This window comes from Amblyomma mixtum, chromosome 1 (genome assembly GCF_055824585.1).
Source record: "Amblyomma mixtum isolate Tamu chromosome 1, ASM5582458v1, whole genome shotgun sequence".
NCBI classification, from domain to species: domain Eukaryota; kingdom Metazoa; phylum Arthropoda; class Arachnida; order Ixodida; family Ixodidae; genus Amblyomma; species Amblyomma mixtum.
In genome coordinates, this window is record NC_143012.1 from 35,743,864 (window position 1) to 35,760,709 (window position 16,846).

General features: G+C 48.0%; 2 protein-coding genes across 2 annotated transcripts in view; one reads left to right on the top strand and one right to left on the bottom strand.

Annotated features, from left to right (window-relative positions):
* Positions 1-282: 282 nt before the first annotated feature.
* On the bottom strand, positions 283-15,569 carry LOC149366011 (phospholipid phosphatase-related protein type 1-like). Its single transcript, XM_089549991.1, has 9 exons — positions 15,401-15,569; positions 13,124-13,194; positions 12,117-12,310; positions 11,226-11,394; positions 9,419-9,536; positions 7,466-7,670; positions 6,091-6,148; positions 3,592-3,768; positions 283-1,264 (listed from the first exon to the last, which is right to left on the bottom strand). The coding sequence occupies exons 2-9, from the start codon at positions 13,187-13,189 to the stop codon at positions 983-985; spliced, it is 1,269 nt and encodes a 422-aa protein (XP_089406117.1). The 5' UTR covers positions 13,190-13,194; positions 15,401-15,569; the 3' UTR covers positions 283-982.
* Positions 15,570-16,453: 884 nt separating this feature from the next.
* Positions 16,454-16,846, top strand: part of g (adaptor-related protein complex 3, delta 1 subunit-like garnet) — a 71,370-nt gene continuing 70,977 nt past the window's right edge. The window contains exon 1 of the mRNA XM_089547580.1: positions 16,454-16,670. Coding sequence (XP_089403706.1) covers positions 16,575-16,670 — 96 coding nt within the window. The 5' untranslated portion in view covers positions 16,454-16,574. The remainder of the gene's footprint in view (positions 16,671-16,846) is intronic.

Sequence of the window (16,846 nt, forward strand, 5' to 3'; positions counted from 1 at the left end):
TAACGCTATCGTTTTGGGAGGCTTAGCTCTATCGTGTTGAAAGACGAGAGGACAATTGACAGGACAGTTACGAAACCTGATGCAAGAAAGCTGCGATAGCAGGTGGATTTGCCCTTGGTGATTACTTTGGTTCTTTCAGTCTAGTGTATACTTTTATGGGTGGGTGGAGGTGCGTTCGGGAGGTGAGTCGAGGGTGGTGGTGAGTGAGTGTGGGGTAAGAAGGAGGGTTGGGGGGGGGGGGGGCGATTATTTTTGGAGGGCAACATATGACTCTCCCTCTATCCTCTGAATTTTATTTGGCCCCCGATTTTTTATTCTGCTGTTACGTGGCCTTCTCATGGGTAGCGGGAGGGTGAAGGTAGATGGGTGGTGCATCTGGAGGGCATAGTTGAGTTGATGGGTGGGTAGGCAACACCTGTAGCCAGGGGGATACTGTAGAGAGGTTGCTGTTGGGCGGCGCTTCTAAAGGGTAGAGGCTTCACTCATCGAGGTTTCACACACAGCAAATTTCCTGTCTTCACATACATGCACCGACGTCTTCCCCAAGTGCCACTATTACCGCTTCAGCATTAAAAACACACGCGTACTCTCTGCCATTTCGTCCTCACCCTCGGGACGAAGAAGCGATAGCGATAGCCTGACCGAGCACTCTCACCACCTCATTCCCTCTGCTCCTTACGAGGCGCCCATTAAAAGGCTCAGCAAGATAACAAGGCATGTAAAGGACGTATTTCTGAGAGCGTCCACTACTTCACCCACCTGATTAACAATGTCGTTGACCAGCTAAATGAACTCCGCAGTTTCCTATCATCACATACAACGATTGAGACACTGCATATGCCACAAAAATGCCCCCGGAAGTCGTTGAAATTTTGTGTTCGTCCGTGAGCTTACTTAAGCTCATCTTGTTCGCGCATCAACCGTTCCGTGCCGAGCCCGTGAAAGTATACTTTTGGAACGTGATTCGCGACGACGCGGCCGCTCATCCGTCGGCCTGCTGAGCTACGGCGGCGGCGTTTCTCCCTGCCCCGGCGTCGGTGTTCTGCTGCTTCCTGCGGTCCTCGACGATGCGCTTGTGCAGGTCCCTTTGGAAGGCGTCCCTTCCCGACCGGTCCCGGTAGGCCACGTGCGGGATGTGCAGGTAGCGGTACAGGAGGGGCCCGGCACCCGGCTGCGAGTGCGGCCGCACCCCGGCCACCGCCGAGGCAGCGCCGGGGCCCCTCGAACAGCGCCGCTCGCGGAACTGGTGGGCGGAGCACAGGCACTGCGAGATGACGTCAGCGGACGTAGAAATTCTTAATTGTTCATAAGACTGTGCACGTTGGAAGTTAGCGGTTGTGTGCGTATTAATACTATGTTTGAACGTGCTATGTTTTGCACGAATCATCATCATGATACAAAAAGCTCTTGAGGGATACTCGGTGTATCGTTTGAATGCATTAACAGCAAAATGTTCGTTATATCGGAGATCGACACAATAAAGTACGTTATATCCGAGGTCGCTATTCCGTCGGCCTGCTGCGCCGCGGCGGCAGTTCGTTGCACCCAAGGTCCAGACACAAAAGTTTGTTATATCCGAAGTGGCGTACTTAGGTTCGTATATCCGAGGTGAACACAATAAAGACCGTTATATCTGAGGTGTCATACTGCTACCTGCCACGGTGGGCAAGGGGCGACCTGTTTTTTACTGGCTACCGACAGATGGAGGTCGCCATACCCGCTTTTACAGACACTTCTAATGTTCACGCATTAAAACACAAGAACGACAACTTCACACGAAGGAGCTAGAGTGATTGACAATAGTGTGAGGAATGTGGTTTCGAGAGGAAAAAAAATATCTCTGCGCGGCAATAGAAAAACGTCGCAAAACCTTCACACGTGGCATGGACAAAACAGCAAGAGAAATCTGGGAGGCGTTCAATACCAGCGAGAAACACGACGCTTGCATAAACGCTCCATCGAGTTCCCTGAGCAGCACTGAAATCAGGGCCGGTATTTCGTAAAGATCCATTTCATTTTTCATTTCGTTTTGTCGCGACGTCAATCGTGACGAAACAACAGCAGGCATACGGAAACAAACTGCCAATCACAGACACAGCTGGCCTGGTCGCTGCGCCGCCGCTATCCACTGTTGTGCGCTAGAAGTTTTATAACGAAAGTTCCCTCCGTTGGCCGCCTGTTGAAGACAGGCACCGTGCTAACCCGCATAGCGCAAACTCATCTCGATGCCCAGCGAGTGTCGGCAACACGCGCTGACGTAACCGAGGCGCGCGCCAACCGCCGCGAAACCGTCTAGTGCATGCTGGGATACTACCGCTTGGAATCGTAGATCGAAGGACAGGGGCGAAGATAAAGACGCATTGACCGGGTCTCTAGCGGGCCCCGTCTAAAGAAACCGTAATGCTGCCGGTCCCCGTTTCGAACACTTGCAAAACTCAGATGCGAGAACTGCAATCTCGAGTAAAAAAAGATTAGCACAATAACGTCAGCGGAGAGGCGAAAATTGCACCGTGCGGCTGACGCGGCCCGGCGCTTTGGAAACACACGTAGCACTTTTGTTATCGGCGTATTCGTAACCGCATGCGCCGAGCGTTGCTATCTGTGCTACGGTAGCAAGTCACTGTGCTAACATTTTTTTTTTACTCACGACTGCAGATAAAGCAGTCTTTATTTATCCCGCTGTCACATTTCTTCGGCTGGCTAGCCCCTGCGTGGAAGCCATGCCGACTGCTAGAAAGTTTGGCCGCACTGTGATGACCCCGACAAGTACAGTTTAACGCGACTAGAAGGTGACGACTTCAGGCTTAACCCACACGGATTGAACTCAGATTAAGAACCAAGGCTGCAACGAATACATGAGCTTATCTAGCCAAACGATGGGTTTAACTCGCACCATCTATTTTGTTGCTGACTGAGTGACCGTCACGTCAGGAAGAAATTGTTGGTCTGATTTAGGCTGTGTGGACGTGGTAACCTTCAAATCGCATTAGACGGCACGTCGCAACACAAGTTTGCTACCGCTGCATTCAGTCCGGATGAGCCACGGCTAGGGACCACGCTACGTCACTTCTACGTACACCCAACGCCCAGTTTCTTCGCCGAGACAGGATTAGCGTAGATTAGCTCGTCAGACGTGTCTAACTCGTCATCGTGCTCTGTAATTCGTCGACGCCGGCGCCGGTACCACAGTGCGACATGGGCCCAGGACGCTTTTATTCAAGTAAGTATCATCATGGACTTATTTCTCTCACGACCAGCATAACATCTTCTCTCACAGCCTATACGTAAATGAGAGCAGCGAGCAATGGGAGAGGACCGAACTAATGGAAAATTAAAGGTATCGTTAGGGAATAAGGCCCCAGGTTGTTAGCGAGGGAAGAAGTGAGAACAGCATCGACAATGCGCATGCGCGTCTCGGAGAGGCATTTTGTCAAGCTTACAGAATGTGAACATACATCGAAATACAGTCGAACCTCGTTATAACGAAACGGATTATAACGAAGTAATGGATGTAACGAAGGAATGACGGTTCCCATTGTGAGTTCGGTTAGCAGGGGCTATAAAGAGAGAAAACTAAGCGCTACTACTCACCACGTAGGCAGCCACCGCGGCGCCCATGGCGGCTCCGGCCAGCACGTCGGCCGCGTGGTTCCGTCTCAGGGTCACACGGCTGGCACACACGAACAGAGACAGCAGACCCAACGAGACGCACACCGCCGGCTTCAGGAGCCGTGAGGAGCGAAGGCGCACCACACTGTGTAGGTACACCTGCGCGATTTCATTCATTCATTCATTCATTCATTCATTCATTCATTCATTCATTCATTCATTCATTAGTTTATGGGGGTTAAGTGTCCCAAAGCGACGCTTTAAGGGACGCCGTAGTGAACAGCTCGGGAATTTTCGACCCTTTCGAGTTCTTTAACGTGCACTGACAATCGCACAGTACACGGGCCTCTAGAATTTCGCCTCCATCGAAATTCAACCGGCGCGGCAGGGATCGTACTCGCGTCTTTCGGGTCAGCAGCCGACCGCCATAACCACTGAAGTAAGACATGATGTTGGGCTAGTCGGTTCATGATTAGAGCGAAACAAAACTGCGCGAAGACGACGGCCTTTCGTGCCTTTCTTTCGTCCCGTCGTCTTCGCGCAGTTTTGTTTCGCTCTAATAACCACTGAGCCACCGCGGTGGCTCATTCATTCATTCATTCATTCATTCATTCATTTTTCACCCACTCAGCAGTCACTCGCTCATTTATTGAAATGCCGCTAAGGGCCCTGTTTAAGAGAGTATTACAAAGGGAGGGGGGGGGGGGGGGGGAGCGCCTACGAAACACACTGTGGGAGGAGAATTTGTGACAATTCGTTATAACAGCAAGAAGTAAAAAAAAAAGACCTAGTAAGGTGTCCAGGAACTCCTATAGATTTGAAGTTAGAGCGATTCAGAGTACCCTAAAACCAAAGTTGGAATCAAACCAAAGTTTGAATCAGTGATGTAAGTCAAAAGCAGCACCGGAAATTACAGGTGCAAAGCATGAGAAAAACGAAACAACATTCGTGATCCAGAATCAAGACTGTAAGGTGAAGTCTCGTTCAGCGAAAGAATTCAGGGATGAAAACGTTCCGACGCGAGTAGAAGCAGAGGCGCTGTTGAGCTAAAGAAACGGTACACATAAGTAGAACGCAGTGTGCGTTCGTATCCAGGAATTATATCTTAAGAATACGCTTCGAGGCTTTGAAAAAAATGTTTTGGTGATAGAAACACGAGCAGAGGAACGAGGCCGACTAGTAAGGTTGCTAGGATCTGCTACACTACGACGCGCCCTGACTGGCTGAAAGCCGCCAAGGACGGCATGTTTTCTACTGTACGGACTGTAATTACGGCACAAAGCGCTGTTACAAGAAAACAAAAGCGGAATACATTTGCGCAAAACAATCTGATTTTCTTTTATATGCCTCAAATCAGGAAGCGCCAGATCAGTTTAATAAAGAAACACTCGAATATCATCTGCAAAATGTAGTACCCGCAGATTATAGCTAAGCTACTCTGGGTTAATATTAGCGCAAAGCTTTCTAATGCTTGTTTTTGATGCTCGAAGCTAACGACACGCACCCTTATCGCTTTGTGCTTGACGCGAGAAGCGACCGGGTTTGCCTGGCAATATTGTAGCCGCGCACGAGGTGTTCGAGATTGCTGTAGGTGCCTTCTGCGGTTTATCTCGAAAGTTCATCTCCTTGGAACCGAACGAGGCGAGCGTTCAGTGATTCTTCACCCGACGACCGTCCATGCACACTTGCAGCTATCGTCGCCGCCAAGATAGCCTAACTAGCAGCTTAGCTTCAGCGCTAGCCTTCTGCCCGAAGCCTGCAAGCTTCTGCCTGCGTCCGTGCTGCCGTCCGAGCCACGTGACATTATGCGAATTCTTATGGAACATGTTATATAAAACTCCCATACGAATTTGCATAATGTCACGTGGCTCGTTAACATGTTGGTTGCTGGTACTCACCTGTGATTTAATGATCTGTAGAGGACTGATTATTGCAAGGGAATGATAGCTCGTTAACATAATAAACAAAATATTAGATGCGGGTTCGCCGTACATTTCCTTCATATGTAAAACAAGGAAAGAATACGACAGCAAATACCATGTCACCTCGGTGGCTGAGTGCTCATAGTGCTCGGCTGCTGACCCGAAACACGCGGGTTCGATCCCTGCCGTGGCGGTCCCATTTCGATGGGGGCGAAATAAACCGTGTACTGTGCGATGTCAGTGCACGTTAAAGAACCCCAGGTGGTCGAAATTATCCGCAGCCCTTCACTACAACGTCCCTCATAGCCTGAGTCGCTTTGGGACGTTAAATCTCGTAAAAACAAACTAAAACAAAACACTATGTCCTACAATAATACGTCACTACGAATGTGAAAATATTGTTGAACAGAATAAAAAAAAAATTTCTTGTCTCCAATTTTCCCTCTTACGCAATATTAAACGAACTTCTGTAAATTTCTCCACGCAACTTAATCAAACGGGAAGTTTTCCTTAGAGCTATCCCATAGGACGGGAAACGAATCTCGGTTGTTGCACTTACCATGACGTAGACGGCGGCGTATGTGATGAGAGCAGCGTGGAATGACGGGAAGGACATGCTGTAGTATATAAAAGGAAAAAAGAAAGACCAACCATAGAGTTAGTTGCTTCTCGTGCTGTCTATGACAGGTTGAAGTGGCCGTGACCACCCATGCACTTGAAAACTTCACGCTAGCTGCGTGAAACTAACGCGTAGCAGCTGTCGGGAGCAGCTTAAGCTACGTCTGATTAGCAACCACCTCGTGTTGCCTTTCGCTCCCGCTAGTAAAGTGCAGTGCAGAAGCGGGAACATCACCGCCAGCACAGAGCAAATAGCACACTCTGCAAACAGCACGGTCTTTCCTGTATAAAGTTATAATGCAATAGCCGGATGCATGCTGATAGTCGTCATCTAATATATTCTCCTTTCGAACTTTTCAAGTAAATAATTAGAAATCGACGCCGTGATGTAAGTTTCCTTCCTGTCTATGGTTCTTGTGTCTTCGCGCCATTTTAAACTTGTCTTGCGAATCAATTCTACGCAATACATCCTCCGTACCGAGCGAACTGTCTCGTGAACAGTAAGGGCATATGGCGGTGAGTTATGAAAAACCACAAATTAAAAACAAAAGGGCATCCTTTATGCTTCTTGTTTTCGGTTACTGTTGGCGTCCGTTATGTTTGTCCAGAATTGTTGAGTATCGGGGTTTGTGTTCCTCGACGTCACAATCCAGCTTTATTGTTCCGATAAAGTTGCCATGTCCTGGTGTTTTTAAGGCGAAAGCCTTTAATGGCTCATACTGTCGTCCGTTAACAAAGCGTGTCACACGCGTTTAACTCGGGAAAAAAAAAAGTTAGAAGAAAGCCAATGGTTGCTTCAGATAGAGGATGAAGAAATGAACCTGGTAGCCAAGTTTGGTGACTGTAGATTAATTAGTTAATTAATTATAGGCAAAAATGTCGAATTTATGTCGAAATAGCGCGAACGTCGATATAACCACGAAAATGGTGTGACGTCGCATCCATCAGAAGTCGTCACGGCATAGTAAAAATTGTCACAGAATAGCCGGAAGAACGTAGGATTTATGTCAAATTAGATAGAGAAATGTGTAATTAAGCGTAATTAACACTTAAGATTCATGAAAGATGCATAATTTGGGTATCGATATAGCCACGGGAACGGTGTGACGTCACATCCACCGGAAGTCGTCACGGCATAGTGCCCTCGGTTTGCGCCTCTCAACACTTTAGTTGCCAAAGTGTCCCCGCAATTTTTTGCTTTCCTTCGACAAGACGGGAGCAGAGCGCCTCATCTGAGCGTGAAAGCTGTTATGCGAGCTTCAGCTACGGTTGTGGGCTCGAGCTACGAGGTCGCCGTGCGCAGCGGTGGAGCCCACCTGGCGTCCCTCAGGTCGGCCACGTCTTCGGGCTCGTGTGCGGCGCGGCAGAAGTGGCTGCGGTAGTATCGCGTCTCCCGGTGCGCCGGCTGGCAGCTGCGGTTCAGCTGGCACACGCTGAGGAAGTAGGGCCGCTGGGCTCCCACGGCCCGCTTGAGCAAGTCCACCGCCACGCTGGTGCAGAGAGCGCCCAGCAGGTACAGGCCTGCATGGACATCAATGCACGACCATCGATCAAACGGAAACTTTTGATGAGGGAAGAATATCGGCAAATCATTGCGTATGCAACAGCAAGAGTTAACAGAAGGCTTTCTGAATCGCCAAATTTCAATTTCAGTTTCAGTTCTTTATTATCATTTCTTGAACAAAATACGTAACATCACCGTCTGGATCCTTAGCCAAAAGCTAGTTAATATGGATCATGCAATAAAAGCAAGGAGATTATTGAGGACAAATGTTTTCTACTGCATGTCAAAATAATACACACGTGAATGGTGGAAAAATGCGAAGCGTACAAGCAAGTTGGTTCAAATTACAAAAATATAGAAGGGCTAATGTGTAAAAAATAGAAAAGTGTTCAAGGGCTGATGAAAAAAACAAACAAAGATATGAGAACAAGAGCAGCATTCTTTATACAAAATAAACGTAGTTGCCTTAGAAGTGATTATTCGATGATAAATATGAATAGCAAACCCGACATCGACAATACAAAGAATAAGAGATGAGCACTAAGCGATTTACATTGTAAATCAGGTAATTATTTGGGACAGAAAAAAGGTCTTCAGTTAAATAGAAGGATTAGACGTTGCTAAGACTGCACAAGGGATTTTATTCCAAATTTTTACCCCTTGATACTCGAAGCAGCGCGGCCATAGTCGTTGCGAGATGTAGGGACCAGAAATCTTCCATGTGCTGCTGAACGGCTATTAGTTGGGCTGTTGTCATTATCGCTATAATTAACCTTACGACAAAGCGGCAAAGAAAAGGTGACTGAGCATTTTCAAGACGATGCAACCAAGACCCTTTGAAGATGCTATTTAAACTCACCAAGCTAGTTATCGATATAGTGCACAAACTGCTGCTCTAGAAATCGATTACTGATTATTATTTTTTTTATGAGCAGAATATTTCAACTTGCCCCCTACTGCTGTAAGCTATGCGCCCCTGGTCCACTGCTTTATCGCTGCCTGCGCACTTGAACGTAGCCATCAAGAAACTTTGGTTTCTTGATGACTACGTTCAAGTGGTTTGGTTTGGTTTGGTTTGGTTGGTTTAGCGTCCCAAAGCGACTCAGGCTATGAGCGACGCTGTACTGGAGGGCTCCGGATAATTTCGACCACCTTGGCTTCTAGCATTTCGCCTCCATCGAAATGCGACCGTCACGGTTGAGATCGAAGCCGCGTCTTTCGGGTCAGCAGCCGAGCCCCACTACCACTGCGCCACCGTGGTTAAAAATATGGGGCGCAAGTAGGTCTGAAAAAAAATCATAGGGACGTCTAATTGCGTTATGTATTGGCAATACGATAGCATTATAAACTGTCGATGCCTTTATCAAAAGTAGCGTCACTACCGGTTTGGTGACGTCAGTTGCCTCCAGCCAATGGGAACAATCCGGTGGGGTGACGCCAATTCCCTTGAGCTAATGCGGGAATTTTATTGTCGACGACCCACTTTTCCCCCGATGAGGATTTTCATGCTGTCACATTAAAAATTTTGATGTTAGAGGACAGTTACGCCCGGCATTAATTTGAAATGCTGAAGGCTGTTGAAGACACAGGCACTGATAAGTTTCAAAGCGTCATTGATAACTGACGCCAGAGCTCACACAGGTGGCGCCTCCGTCTGCTAACCTCCAAAAACTGGCCTCAGGACATTCTCGGATTTTGACCTTAGTTTCGCAAGTGAAAGTAGTAAGGAACTCCGAGAGCAACAGCATCGGTGTGAGCCACCCACCGGTGTGGCGGAGCATCCTGCGGGTCAACTGGTGCATCTTGCAACCAACGCACCCGGCTCGGACCACTTTGCGGCTGCGTCTGGAGAACGCCGCCTGGCCCAGCTCGCCGAGCACGATCTGCGCATGCGCGGACACAGGCACAGCTTAGTCATGGCACGCTGCTCTCGCACACTGTTATCGACTTGATTACTTGATTATTATGAACTTGATTGCTTTCTATTTCAGTGGGTTTTAAAATTTATTAACAAGCTGCTTTCAAGCAGGAGTATTGGGAGGATGAGTGGGAACGATTGAAGAAATGCTTTCATTATTATTCCCAATATTAACGATGACTGTGACTACGACCTGCTGTGACTTCCTATCTATGATTTCCTGCGACTTTCCAATGTTCCTAGAATTGAAAGACACAAAACAAAAACAAAAAAAGAAAAATGGCCGAAATATTGCAGCACGTACGATTTGAACATTCCTAGAAATTTGCAGATACAGGCGACGAAAACGATAAGCTTGAGGGCGGGATGTTCGCCGAGTAGGCCCGCATAAATGCGTAAAATATACGGTGTTACACGTATTTTGAAAGTATTGTGCAGCATCCACTTTCTGCCTAGCGCCAGCTGTGCAGTTTTATATTGAGTGATATACTATCAAGCGGGGCCCTGTATCCCCCGATTCTTACGGCGAAAGGTCAACAACACATTCTTGACGCGCACGTAGACCCGAGGAAGGCCTTGCGTTAGAGGTGCTTTCACCGCATAAATTTAGTGCTGCTTGGCAAAGCCCGCTTTCTGTGTCGGCACATTAGGCGGCGTCTGCGTTCCATTTTATGTGATGCGTCGCGCAGAGTGGTTAACCTTAGTGACAGCACACATTTAATGTTGCTAATTAGTTTCTTGGTTTCCCTGTTAATCCTGCTGCGTTTTAAATGCCAGTGACACGTCTACGCGAGCAGAGCTTCATGCCGAATGCTCTACATCTGAAGTTTTCAGAGGTAACTGACCTTCTGTGGCAATTGTAGGTGGTACGTTAATTAATGCGATAGCATTATATGTCTAATTAGCCCAAAAGCTGGCGTTCAACGCCGTCCATGGCACGAAATTTTCAGTGATGTCACCATGCTCTCGCATGACGTCAGCAGTATACCACAAGAAAGGGACGTCTACAGCAAAGAAGAAAGAATGAAATTTATTCCAAGGTGCGGGGAATTTTTTTTTATAACCATAATGCTCAGGCGGAACACTTTCCGAAGTAACTACAACAAGTCATTTATCACAGTGTTTCACTATGGCACCTCTTTCCGTAGTTATTTGTTATGAATGTACGTACCTTAAGTATCCAGCAAACTAAACTTGCAAAAATAAAAACGCGCTAATTCAGCCTGCACCATAAAAACTATGCCATCAATGTCAAAAAACTGGTGCTTGCCGACATCTGCGGTCTCACACCTACACCACATACCCCTTTTGCCAAAAGTAACCGAGCAGCAGGTTTTTCCTTCTTAACAGAATAACGAAGCATTCACAGCACCCCTAAAGACCGAAAGATGTCAGAACGTGGGCACAAGGGTTCACCTTACTTCACGCAGATTCGGAGCTTAAGGGATACCATAAGTGCTTCGCCATGCGGCTAAGTAACAAATCACCGTGGCCCGGTTACTTTTGGCAAAGACAGCACATTTTTTCCTGTCGCAACAGACTGTCTCCAATTGAGAGTGACCTCGGCCTGTTGCATACTGCGACTTCACTACACGTGACTTCACGTGGCTTTATTTCATGCGGCCCGCTTCACCGCGTCAGAGACTGCACTTACCACGGCCAGGGGCAGGGCGGCGCAAGCCCCGTACAGCGTTCCGGCCCCGAGCAGCGTCAGGGCCAGGGAGTCCTCGGCGACGGCGGCCAGTGGGCTCTGGGGCCACGACAGGTCTGGGTCATCGCAGCGGAACAGCCGCTCCGTCAGCGGCACCGGCGCCGAGCCCGTCCTGCGCATAGGATTATATTGATTTATTATTTATCTATTATTTGCAAGTTCACAGAGTCTTCGTCCATCCATTCATGCTAGCACTACGTACATCGCACCAACAAAAAGCTGTGACGTCACAACTTTGGGATCGCGTATTGGATTTATGACCAATGAGAACACCCTCCTCTTGGATTATGAGAACATGTCATATGCCATCGCGTGATTCGAGTGTGCGTATGCTAAACCAACCTGCGAACGGGCCATCACAGAATGTGGTTTTAGTTAGCAGGTTAGACTCCATGATACCACCACTCGATCGATTCATGGACCCATGCTGGATATCATTCGTCAATGCGGCTTGCACATCGCGCGACACTTTCTGCGCCTCTCCTCACATAAGCTCCACCTCCCCCTCGAAGCGCTATGGGCAGCCTAGCTGAAGTTCCCTTGTGCTATCGCGCGTTTCAGCTCATAAACTCGTCACAGTTAGCGCGTCTTTGCCCTCCCATAGGCTCTATAATCGCGGCTAAGCCTAACGCAGAGATCACGAATGTTTGCAAAGACCTATTGTGTACTGTACTAAGGACTATACTCGCCTGTAGCAAAATTAGATATTCTCTGTTTAAAATTAGTACACTCACTCATTAGATCTCAGACTGAAGTTCCCATACGTGGTTGTCGCCATTAAATACGAAAAACAGTCGTGAAAAATCGCCTTCCGCACTCCAGGTTGAGGCCCACCTGAGTGCGTAGGCAACCAGCGCGAGCGCCATGAGCGCCACCAGCTCGGTGAGAGCCACTGGAAGAAGGCTGAGGTTGATGCGGTAGACGCGGCCGTCGCCGACGGAGGACGCGCTGGCGGCCGCGGTGTCCTCCTCCTCCTCCTCGCCATCCGTGGCTGCCGCCGCGCATCCGTCGGCAGGGAGCTCGCAGTCCTGCGATGCAGCAGGTACAGGATGCTTCAGAGAAGCCCCAGAGCAGCGCAAGTGAAGGAAGGAATTTTGTGAGTGAGCGAGCGAGTGAGTGAGTGAGTAGAGTGAGTGAGTAGAGTAAGTGAGTGAGTAAGTGAGTAGAGAGAGTGAGTAAGTGAGTAGAGTGAGTGAGTAGAGTAAGTGATTGAGTAGAGCAAGTGAGTAGAGTAAGTGAGTGAGTAGAGCAAGTGAGTAGAGTGAGTGAGTAGAGTAAGTAGAGTAAGTGAGTGAGTGAGTGAGTAGAGTAAGTGAGTGAGTAGAGTAAGTGAGTGAGTAGAGTAAGTGAGTGAGTAGAGTGGGTAAGTAGAGTAAGTGAGTGAGCAGAGTGAGTGAGAAGAGTGAGTGAGTAGAGTGAGTGAGTAGAGTGAGTGAGTAGAGTGAGTGAGAAGAGTAAGTAAAGCAAGTGAATAAGTAGAGTAACTGAGTGAGTAGAGTAAGTAGAGTAAGTAGAGTAAGCAAAGTAAAGTTAGGAGGTAAACTTCAGGGCAAAGACTACTGCCACTGATCTTCACTTGCTGCCCTCCTGCGCCAGCCTCAGCGACGAAAGTTTCTGGAGACGTATTTGTGAAGACGCTTTAGACTTCTGTTGAAAATACTGAAAAGAGAGGGGTTTTATTGGAGGGCACCATACGTTATGTGGGAAATTAAAAGCAGATGCTGACCATGCAGTGAACACTGGTCTGCCGCTCACAGTGGATTTTTTGAGACAAAGATGAAAATAAAAGAACAAAGAGTATTGCAGCAGGCAGCGTGGACCCTTTGGAGATGTTCTCTCACCTTGATCGCTTTTAGGGAGTCGTCCAAAGAAGAAGATGCGGTGTTGTTCCCCTGGCTCGAATACATGGCAGCTGCGAAATGCGGTTCAAGTCAGTTTTTTTTATGTTGCACGAACATATACGTTCTGGCAACAGAAATATATTCTCGCTTTAAAGAGGCCAAGCCCGCCGGCAGGCTAATGTATCCAGGAAAAAAAAAGCATGATACATCAAGTGTCGGACGGGAAAATGCAGATTTCATGCTGTGTCGAGAGCAGATACAAAAGTTTCCCTTGAACCTGACCTACGGTAGGTTGTCGGGGGAAAAAAAGTTACTGAAATGACCAAGTAGACTTTTTTCAAGCTCTCAGAACCCCTGTAGTCAAAATTAACATTTGATATTGCGCGAGCAGCGAATGTAAGCTTTTAGATCCAAATGACTGTGCCAAAATTTTGTTTGAGGAAATAGAATTGGACAGAAATCTTTATAGACATGAAATATTAGCTTTCAGTTCAGCAAGTTGCAGAAAAATACCTATATCTGATTGCCATGCACGGACGTTTCGCATTTTGTGCGCCTAGCCAAATGCCCTTTAGTTATTTCTTTGATTATGGCCCCCAAGGCTACCGTACGCATCGTAAAGATGTCCTCACACTTGTCTAGAACGCTGGAACAATGCCCCGGGAAGTTCACTACTGTCGGATACAACTCAAGAAAGCAGCGGCTTTTCCCCTTCAAAGGACCCACTTCCAGCCAATGGCGTCGGCCGATTCTCATGAACCTGCTAGCGTGATGATGCAAGGAGCGGCGCCATAGTGCAGAGCAGAGAGGGGACTATCCCCGACCATGGAGGGACTAGACTATCCCCTTTCAACTGCCATTCACTGCATTGTCACGTTAGCAGAATCGGCCGATGCCACTGGCTGGAAGGGAATCCTTTGACGGGGAAAAACCGCTACGTTATTAAGTGGTATCCTACTAAAGCATCATTTGCGGTTAGCCTACAGCTCGAAACAATGTACCTTTTCTTGCATGCATATTTCCTTGGATCGTATTTAAGTTCTCGTGGCTCTAGAAGATATATTGGGCTCGCCAAGCAGTGGCTATTGTCACGAACGCGCTCATGACATGTGTGGATGTCAGAACAGAGAAAAACAGCAAAGGCAGAACAAAACACTGATAAAACCATCGCCAAACACACATTGCAGTCGAAATGCTGGCTATCTTCAGCGGCAGAGACAAAATTGCCTTTTATAAACATTTCCTTCTTGCGATCGTAAACGTAAAGTTTGCTCTACCGCAACAACAGTATGCTTGCAGAAAAGCCAGCTTGCAGTGCCTACCCAATGGTGGCGGGTTGGACTTCGCGTTTTTAAATACCTGAGAGCAATCTGACTGGTCGCACGGCTTGTAAACATATAGGGTAAAGTGTATTTGCCTATATAGCGTTACTTGTATTTCATTGTGGTGCTTACACGCCTCCTTTTTTATGTACCGCAAAAATACGCTAGCAGGATGCCTCTTCAAAGCGACCTCTTTTAAAATGACAGCGGGCTTCGAAATAAGTGGGAAAAAAAATTGCACAAAGGGGACACCTCCTGAAACCGTAACGGCGGGAGACCTGTGAGCGCGGTGCAAATCCCCGCGGGAAAACCGTGATACTCTGTGCGGCTGCCCGCAGTGACTCATTTGCCCATTCTGGGAGCAGGCGGTCAATAGACCGCGTCGCGGCAAGCCGGCGACTCCTGCGCCGTCTGCTGCCCTAGCGGCGAGACGACGTAGCAGACAGCATCATTAACTTTCATTCGGTGCGCCCATCACGACAGGGTGTTTTAAAGCGAGCGGCCGCTTCATAAGCAGACCGCGCTCGCGTTGTCCATATTCTCACCTGCGCACGACACTCGGAATTGAATGCACGCTGCACTAAATTTAACTTGAAACATGGTCGTCCAATGCAACGGTCTTAGTTTTTTCTTCAACTTTTTCGTTTCACACCGGCTCGAGAAACGTGTGCTACGTGTATTTATCACAATCGCACATCAAATAAATATATAACTGACAAGACTTTTCGCATGACGTGAGCATCAAGCTCTCACGTTACGACCGAAGTGACAAACAATTGTCACTTCTCTCAGACAACTAATTAATATAACGCTCACTTGCTTTGTTCCCAAACACATGGTAGACAGGGCGTCAACCCCTGACTTCGCCCTCTGCACCAAAGCCCCAGACAGACTAGTTGACGATCACTGGACAAGTGTAGTTACGGAGCCGTAATGAGCAAAGCAGTACGGTTACCTTTCGAGCTGGGATCGGTGATCCTTTGAAAGAGACGCAAGCGACGCTGTGTCGCGGCGCGCGCTGCTGCAGGCCGGGGAGCACCAAGAGCGGGGATGCCCACAGCAACAGCTTGGCGTCGGCGCCGCGCAGCCGGTATCCAGGAACCACGCACACCTTGTGATTTGATGCCGCGGCGCTTTTGTGCGTTTATGTTTTTGATGCCGCGAGGTCGGGACGGGGCGGGGTGTCCCACCCCTGCGCATGCGCAATGAATAGAAACGGTTTAGTCCCGGCCGGTGGCGGAGGGAGAGTTCTCCCGCCACTGCGAGCGTTCGAGCGCCAATTTTGGGTTTAGCCCAAATAAAAGAGAGCAAATTAAGAAAATGGCTATCAAAAGCTCCAGTTGCGGCATGAATATGAACCAAGTAGAAGATGCATATTAAAATATGACGCACCACACTAGTTCAAAGCACTCATTAATATGTGTTTCACCACGTTACAAGAACGCATTTTTACGGTTTTTATTTTTTTCCTGCGAGAGATTATGTAAGGCCCTTACATATTTTTGGAGCGTGGCCTCGAGCTTGTCAAGTGCAAGGTGGTCATTACTAAAAAAAACAAAAAACAGTCACTGTGAAAAAAATTCTTTTCGTCGAAATGAAAGATGCCTGCCTGTTAAAGGACCTTGCAACCTTGTGTTAAAACAGCGATACCTGTTTAGTTAAAATGTGAACGATGTCCTCTCCAATGAAAACTGTGCAGGTACTTTTTTATCTTTATTTATACCTAGCGCGCCGTGCTAATGAGTTTCACCAAAGCACGTACAACACACACTTGAAAAGTACTGTTTCCCAAGAATCGCCTGTATTTTAGCGGAGAACGAATATAAACGTACTGTTTTTACGTACGACGGAGACAAAATTTGGGGGAAATAAAGCGATGGATTTGCATAATACTCGAGGAATTCGTTAGTTTCGCACGTAGACGAGGATACACGCCAGTTTCAACCAGTTTTTCAATGTAGCAACTTCTCCGAAAGATCGTCAGGGGGCGACTGTGAACAACCGGGATGTCACGTGACTTCTCCGTCGGTCCACGCAAGACGGTCCGTCGGTCGGGCGCTTGTGTTGCCTAGGGTTTTTTGTTTTTTTCGACTTTAGAGCCTTCATGTAGCGATCAACGAGTGCAAGAAATGGCCTTAAGGAAAGTCAAGGGTAACATCGAACGTATGTTCGACAAGAATTTGACGGATCTCGTCCGCGGAATAAGAAACAACAAGGAGAACGAGGTAAGAGCAGTGGCGTCGAAAACTCCCCTTTTCGCTCGGCTGGGAGGAGGCCTAGTCCATATTTCTGGGCGTCAGGTTGCAGAGTTTTCCGCGATAAGTTAAAAGGCCCGGCTCTCGGCTGGCTCCTAGGCGTCTTCACACCGGCGTCACTTTTCAGTAGCTTGCACGGTGCAGCG

Excerpts from the sequence above, each read along its gene's own strand:
- LOC149366011 (XM_089549991.1), bottom strand. The coding sequence starts at position 13,189 with ATGTATTCGAGCCAGGGGAACAACACCGCATCTTCTTCTTTGGACGAC. Across the intron at positions 12,311-13,123 it reads ACTCCCTAAAAGCGATCAAG|GACTGCGAGCTCCCTGCCGA; the intron begins GTGAGAGAACAT and ends GCTGCATCGCAG. Across the intron at positions 1,265-3,591 it reads CCGCGGTGGCTGCCTACGTG|TGCCTGTGCTCCGCCCACCA; the intron begins GTGAGTAGTAGC and ends GTCATCTCGCAG.